General features: G+C 45.3%; 1 protein-coding gene across 1 annotated transcript; it reads left to right on the top strand.

The window, feature by feature from the left end:
* Positions 1-6,001: 6,001 nt before the first annotated feature.
* LOC5571617 (glucose dehydrogenase [FAD, quinone]) lies at positions 6,002-7,638 on the top strand. Its single transcript, XM_021850904.1, has 3 exons — positions 6,002-6,413; positions 6,654-7,384; positions 7,441-7,638. The coding sequence occupies exons 1-3, from the start codon at positions 6,002-6,004 to the stop codon at positions 7,636-7,638; spliced, it is 1,341 nt and encodes a 446-aa protein (XP_021706596.1).
* The last annotated feature ends 481 nt before the right edge of the window (positions 7,639-8,119 follow it).

Here is an 8,119-nt window from a genome sequence, read left to right on the forward strand (position 1 = left end):
TTGATCAATTATAGGGTTTAACTGATAGAGTGAGCTGGTTCTAGGAATAGAGTTACGGACAGACTGATTGGAATTCTGATCGGTCGTCATGATGATTACTTCTTCTGCATAATTTTCTCGTTGAACCAGCTTCAGAAGTGTTGTTTCGGCTTGTTGCAGTTCATTTTGGGTTAGATATCCTTTTTCACGGCATTCGGGTAGATTCCGTAGGTTTGCCAAAAACCTAAAGACGAAAGCGGTTGCACGCAGTAGTTTATTCCATGATGAGAAACGCTTAATATCAATAACTGCATCTGGTTGACTCAGTTCTTGATGCATGTGGATTGCTCGTAGTTCTTCGTCTTCGCTATTTACGGTAGGTGTCGATATGGTCCATTGAGCTTCTGGAAGTTGCAGAAATTTTGGTCCGCTGAACCAGCTACTATTACTGTTGAAGTGAGGTCCGACACCCCATTTGGTAGCTTCGTCTGCTGAGTTCATTTTTGAACGGATCCATTGCCATTCTTCTCGCTTTGTGGATTCTAAGATCTCTCCTACCCGATGAGCGACAAATGGACGATATCGATGTGGACCTTTGTGGATCCATGTGTAGGCCGTGGTGGAGTCCGTCCAAAGGTACCGTCGGGCAACATGAAGTGTATGTCCATCTACTACTAGCTTCAGCATTCGTGTTCCCAATACACAGGCCTGTAGCTCTAATCTTGGAATGCTCATGGGTTTGAGCGGAGACACCTTTGCTTTAGCGGCTACTAGAGCCACTTCGATGTTCCCCATAGCGTTGATGATTCGAAAGTAGCAGGCGCAGGAATAAGCTAGTGGGCTAGCGTCTACGAATATGTGGAGCTGAATATTCGCAAGACTGCGGCTATCTGGATAACGGAAGTAACATCGTGGGATTTGAACATGGTCTATATCACCGATCATGTTGATCCATTTTTGCCAAGCCTTGAATATATTGTCATCCACTAGTTCATCCCATCCAATTCCGGCGCGCCATACGTCCTGGATAAGGATTCTCCCAAATATAAGGTAAGGAGCTAGAAGGCCTAAAGGGTCGAACAGTGTCATGACACACTGCAGTATTTGGCGCTTGGTTGGTTTGGTATTTGCCTCAATGATCTTTTTTATGGTTTCTCGCATAGCCGTCTCAAAGCAAATTACGTCTTCTTTACTTCTCCAAAGCATGCCCAGGACTCGTTCTGATACCACATTATTTTCTAGGTTCAGGCTTTTTATCGCTTCTTCCTGTCCATTGCCCAAGTGTTCCAGAACAATTTTGCTGTTGGAGCCCCAGTTGCGGATTTCAAATCCACCTGTTCTATGTATTTCTCGGACCTCGGTAGCCACCTGTTTGGCTTGTTCTTCATCTGGGAAGCTGTCGAGATAATCGTCCACGTAGTGGCTATGGATGATCCCGTCGACAGCTCTCGGTAAGGTTCCGGCGAATCTCATGGCATTCGTATTTTTTACAAACTGCGCCGTCGCCGGAGAACTAGTGGCTCCAAATGTGGCCACATCCATCACCATTATATCCGGCTCTTGCGATGCACCGGTTTTCCATAAGAAGCACTGTGCATAACGATCGGACTTACTTATGCATATCTGGTGAAACATTTCTTTAATGTCACCAACCACGGCCACCTTATGCTGCCGAAAGCGGAATACGACGGAAGGGAGAGACGATAGTTGGTCGGGTCCTCTCAACAGCATGCTGTTGAGTGATATGCCATCGACCTTGGCAGAAGCGTCCCAGATCAATCGAACCTTGGTAGGTTTTTTTGGATTGACTACCGCTCCCAAGGGCAAAAACCACATGCGTCGCGGATCTACTACAGATAGTTCTTCTGTAGTTGCTCTATGAGCGTATCCTTTCTGGATATATGCTTGAATTTGTCTGTCGAGTTCTTCCTTCAGTGTCGGATCTTTGTCCATCCTACGCTGCAGACATTGCATCCTTTTGACAGCCATTGGATAGCTGTCTGGAAGCTCAAAGTGGTCATACTTCCACAGGAGTCCCGATTCATACCTTTCACCGGTATGGATTGTGGTTTGTTCTAATATCTGCAGAGCTCGTTGCTCCTCGTTTGACAATCCTTCAACGATGGGGCGAGCACCCACCTCTTCCGTTGCGAAATATGCATTAATTGTTTCCTCCATTACGTTCCCATTCTCGCATTCGCAAATATGGAAGTTAATTGGCTCGTGACGGCTATCTCGTTTCCCACCATAGACGCACCACCCTAAACGGGTCTTCACTGCGACTGGATGTCCCTCTTCTCCTTCTCGCACTTTCAAAGGTAGTGCTAGCTTAAGGTTATCGATTCCAATTAACAGACGAGGCACAGCATCATGATATCCGTCAATTGGTATTCCGCGAAGGTGGGTGTAGTACTCTCTCATTTGTTGTATCGGCAGAGTTTGTTCAGGTAAGCTCAATGATGGAACAGTTCCAACGTTTCGCATCCAGTATCGTTCTTCGCTCCTTATCCCTGATATCTCTACAGCGATTCTGCAGGACTGCTTCTCATCACGCGTAACGTTGCCCGTCCATTTTAAGCAAAGTGGATGTTCGTATCCGTCGATCCCTAAATGGTTCGCCAAGCTGGTTTCTATCATTGTGAGCGACGACCCTTCATCTAAGAAGGCAAACGTGTTGATACTTCCTGACGGCCCATGGAGCGTTACCGGAATGATGCGAAAGAACAGTTTGAATAAATCGACCTGCTGAAGATGGATATTATGCTCAACTGTCTGGGTGTTCCTGAGAATGGACGAAGGAGAGTGTAAGAGTGGGTGATGACGAAAGTAGCAGCCGTCTACTCCACATCGGTTAGTGCTACGACATGTTCTACGCCCGTGTCCAAATAAACATGTCCGACATAGACCTAGGTTGTGCACCTGATTCCAGCGTTCGTCGACAGTTAAAGCCAGGAAGGATTGACACTCTCTCGTACGATGCCCAGTTTGGTGGCAGAAGGAACATATGATCCCAGAAATATTTCGCGAATTAGTTCTTTCCTCTTGGTGTTGATCCACATCGTTCCTACTGGCTTCGTTGTGTATGAAGCTTCTGTCGGTGTGTTGCTTCTCACGTCTACCTAACCGCTCACTTGGTGCAAAGGTGGATACGCTATATGCGTCTTCTACAATTCCGGCCATGAACACGCTGAATGTTTCTAAATTGACAACACCAGCATGTCTTCGATAGCTTGCCCACTTCATTTTGTATTCGACTGGGAGTTTATTCACTAGGTCCTTGAGAAGCGTTGGATTTTCGAGGTGTTCCAGCAGTTCAGCTGCAATAATGTGATCGCAGAGTCCTTGAACCAATGTTCCAAATTCTATCAGCGTATCAAGTTTATCTGCTCTCAACATCGAAGACGTTCTGACCTTTTCAATGAGGGATTCGATCAGCAGATCAGCACGACCAAAGCGCATTCGCAGTGACTCGACCACCTGCGGAACGGATGCTGGGAGGATCAGCCTACTTCTCACCGATTCCCATGCGACACCTTTCAGGCAGCGCTGTAATCGAATCATATTCTCTCCTTCGCTGTACCCACACGCTTCCGTGGTGTAGTTATAATTACTGATAAATATTGGCCAGTCAGCGGGGTCCCCGGAGAATACTGGCAGATCGCGTGGAAGGACCTGTCTAGCGGCTAGTTGTTCCGGTGATGGTATACTCCTGGTCATGGTTCCGAGGCCCGGTGTTACTTGTGGGGGGAAATCGAACGAGCTTGCCTGATTGACGATAGGCATGCGATTCATATTACTGACTTGATAGCCTTGCTGAGGGTGAGTGAGTGGTCGAGTAGTCGTGGTTGATTTTCGTGTACCTGTTTGGTTGATCACCTCAGTAGGAAGAGGTTGCTTTTGCTCTAAGTCCGCAACGGTCGGTTTTTGGCTCGGAATCTGAGACGTTATTGCGGTTCCCATCTTCACTTGACTGCTGAATTTACGGTTATGCTGTTGTTCTTGGCCTACTGCTTTGATTGTCCCGGTTTCCACGGGAGATATTTCCCAATTGATCGGATTGGACAGAGGTGTCGGTACCGGTGGCATATTCGGCAAAACCGGGCGGCTTTTTGGAATTGTACCCTTTTGAGACACTAACGGGGCCGATTTGTCCGCTGATCTTTCTAGTAGCTCGGTTTGGAGCTTTTCGAGTTGATTTTTGAGAATCTCGATTTGCTGACGAGATTCGGCTTCGTTAAGTTTGAGCTTATTTTGAAGATCTAGGACGATCTGCGACTCCGAAGGGTTCTGACCTTCTAATCGCTGCTTGCCGTTCACCGGTGACGATTTGGCGTCCTGCTGGGCCAGAATTCCTCCCACTGCGCCTTCTTCTACGTACGCCGGTGTGACGTCTGCGTGCTTGTCTACCCATTGACTGGTACGTGAATTACCAGCGCTACGGCGGCTACGAATACTGCGGTTCTCATATACATCTTGGACCGATAATAGTTGGCGTTTTTGTTCCAAATGTTTCCGTTGCAGTTCGTGCTCCTGTTGCAATTGTTGCCTCTCTAATCGTTGTTGTTCCGCCAGGAGAGCTAGATGTTCTTCATGGCGTCGCCGTTGGCTAGAAGTAACTGATCCAGTTGATGAGATAATCGATGCTACGACGTCTGGATCCGGAAGGCATCGCGGGCAGACCCAATCGCGATTCTCTACTGAAGCTGTCACTCCAGCACAAGAGAAATGCCACCAGCGGTTACATTTATCGCAGCACACGAAATCGTCCACCGTATGAGATCTACTACAAGCAATGCATCCCGAGTTGATCGGATCTGGCGTGCCAATGGAATCGTTTTCGTTCGCCATGAATTCATTGAAGATGTTGATATAGGACGAAGGTTTACACTGATGTTTGAGAGCTGTTTATTTATTGCTTCAAAGCTGAAAATATTGGTGAGCAGTTCATAAGGAGGTCATATTAAATATTTAAATTGTCATCTTACAATTCAGTGGACTTCTCAGTTGTTCTGTCCCAATATCAACGTTTCAGTATTTAGGCTATTCTGGCCTCTGTAACTAGAGAAATGATTATGCATCTAATCTGTATCAAAGGGATTCAGATCCCGCTTACTGAATAATGTGGTATACACTCTAATTGTCAAATTCACTTCGCGATTATTGGCTATTTAGGCTACCTATGGAAACATAGTATAAATGATATGTTGTATCGTTTTACACACTATTACCTACTTCTTAATCGAGAATCTATGGCCGTTCCCAAATAGTCTTCCAAATTCTAATAAATTGTAACAAGTTTTTCTTTAAGCTTCCTACTTGTTGGTTGTGTCACAAGATGCTTAGTCACCACGATGACAGTAATGTCAGTGGATCGTAGACTGGCGACCACCTTTACGTTGTCAAACTACGCCTTAAACCGAGTTGCCAGTTGGATTCTGGAGCGCCAACAATTGCTGTATATCAAGAATTCAGGAAGTTCTATCGATCTCGTTTGAAGCATAACACAATATGAGCTGAGAGAGAGCCCAGTCCATTTGAAGAAGTTGTTTTTCTCTACTTCCATTAACTATCTCCAGTTGCGTCGACTCCCCACCGGTAATTCACAAATGATCACGTACAACCATCGACGCACCCAAGAAATGTATTTGACGCGTGTTTTGGCTTTGATCACCCTCGCTTCAGTTGCATCTTGGGTTTCGCCATGCATTACCACAAGTTTCCAGTCGCACTACTAGTTATAAACATCCTGAATTATACTTTGGCCACCACTCGCTCAAAACGGTGGATCCTTGAGGAATTAAACAGCTTGGGACCGGGTGGAAACAAATCACTTGGGGATTATGTGGATTTCAGTCGTGTCTTTGGTCTGCATTATGGTAACCCAGTCCCGAGGATAAGAAAGTCCTACGACTTCATAGTGGTAGGAGCGGGCCCAGCCGGATGTTCCGTAGCAAACCATCTGTCGGATAACCCCTCGGTGACCGTTTTGCTGCTCGATCTCGGAAAACCTGAAATAAGTATAATGCAAGATATTCCCGCCTCCAACATCTATCAAGTTTCAATGGCGTACAATTTCGCATACGTAAGTGAACCACAAACCGGAGGTTGCTTAGGAATGAAAGAACGTCGGTGTGCCTGGCATCATGGACGAGGACTCGGTGGTTCGACCCTGATCAACAATATGATTTATACGCGAGGAAACTGGCGCGACTATGACTCGTGGAATGCTTCGGGAAACGTAGGCTGGAGTTACGATGAGGTGCTTCCGTACTTTATACGGGCGGAGAAGGAGAATTTGCGTGACTTCGGGAACAATGGTTTTCATGGAAAAGAAGGATACCTATCGGTGGAAGATATTGCTTACCGAACTCCGCTGGCTTCGAAGTTTGTGAAAAGTGCACAGGAGATTGGAATGCCATATATTGACTATAACAGTAGGGATCAGATGGGAGTGTCTTATGTGCAATCATTAACGCAAAAAGGTGTGAGATGGTCAGCTGGTAGAGCATTGTTGCATCCAATTAGGAGGCGACGAAATTTACATGTGCTCCCCGAAGCATGGGTTACAAAAGTGTTGATCGATAAGGAGACGAAAACAGCGTTTGGAGTTCGATACACATACAAGGGCATGTCTTTTACGGTGAATGCTAGAATGGAAGTAATTCTATCTGCAGGTGCATTTGGGAGTGCTCAACTGTTGATGTTATCAGGTGTTGGTCCAAAAGATCACCTAGCAGCTATGGAAATTGATCTGATTCAAAATCTACCCGTTGGTGAAACATTGTACGAGCATCCTGGTGCGATTGGTCCCGTTTTCACTATCGGAAAACACATTGACAAGCTGATTAACTTCGACTATGCTCTTACCGTGCCAACCGCCGTGCAGTACCTGTTTGGGAAGGGATTCTTTACGTGTAGTCTTACAGAATCTTTAGGGTATTTGAAAAGTTCAGTTTCAACAAATTCGGATCCCGATTGGCCCGACGTTGAGTTGATTCAAATCGCCGGGGATATAGGGGATGACTCGTCTCCAGGTGCTCAGAACTATTTCAGAATAACAGATGAGATAATGACCGCGTACTTCAAACCACTGTTCAAAGTACGTTCCTTTATGTATCTTCCGATGTTGATGCATCCTTGGACGAAAGGCTCGGTGAAGCTACGATCAACAAATCCGTACGAACCGCTGCTTTTCAATTATAAATACTTTGAAGATGAACGCGATTTACAATCCTTGGTGGAAGGAATCAAGAAAGCAATCCAAATCACCAGCCAGAAGCCATTCGTAGATATCGATGCAAAGTTGTATGACGTCAAGGTTCCAGGTTGTGAAGCTTTCGAATTCAATAGTGACGATTATTGGAGATGTCATGTGAAGGTTCTAACAACTACCTACTACCATTATGTGAGAGATTTAAGCATGCTTTAGAACACTTTTACTTAAATGTATATCCATTCCAGGTTGCAACGTGCAAAATGGGTCCCGAGACAGATCCAACCGCCGTCGTAGATCCACGTCTCCGAGTGCATGGAATCAAGAAATTACGAGTTGTTGATGTAGGAATAGTTCCAAAAGCACCCACAGCTCATACAACAGCTATTGCGTACATGATTGGAGATAAAGGCTCTGATATGATCAAGGAAGATAATAATTTGTAACAGTATCACTGTTGCCTTTTATATCGGAGCCAATTCAATATTCCTAAAGGTGCTGCGAGACAAAACCCACTAAAACAGAAAACATCATAAATTAATGGTCTGCGTCGAAACATGGACTTGTAATATAATTAAGCTTGTTAAAAGAAACTGCCACCCCCATTGTAGTAGGCGATGAAGCATAGAAAATACCTACTTACATTAATTCATAATGTACGACTATCGATAATCATAGAGCAGAGCGCCGTCACATCTAGTAATAACAACAAACGCATAGTAAAAAAGCACATTTGTACCTACTGTCTAACTACGCAAAATACTTACCGCGTTTTAGTGCAAGTTGTAAAGCAAGTTATCGCCTTTTCTCCCTCTTACCGTGTCGCTATTGCTGCAACCTCATACGTACAACTAATGAGGGGTACACACACTCGTTATATTCGCCGTCGTTTGCCTGCAGCCAATGTCACTCATTTCATGGACTATT

This window comes from Aedes aegypti, chromosome 3 (genome assembly GCF_002204515.2).
Source record: "Aedes aegypti strain LVP_AGWG chromosome 3, AaegL5.0 Primary Assembly, whole genome shotgun sequence".
Classification (NCBI taxonomy): Eukaryota; Metazoa; Arthropoda; class Insecta; order Diptera; family Culicidae; genus Aedes; species Aedes aegypti.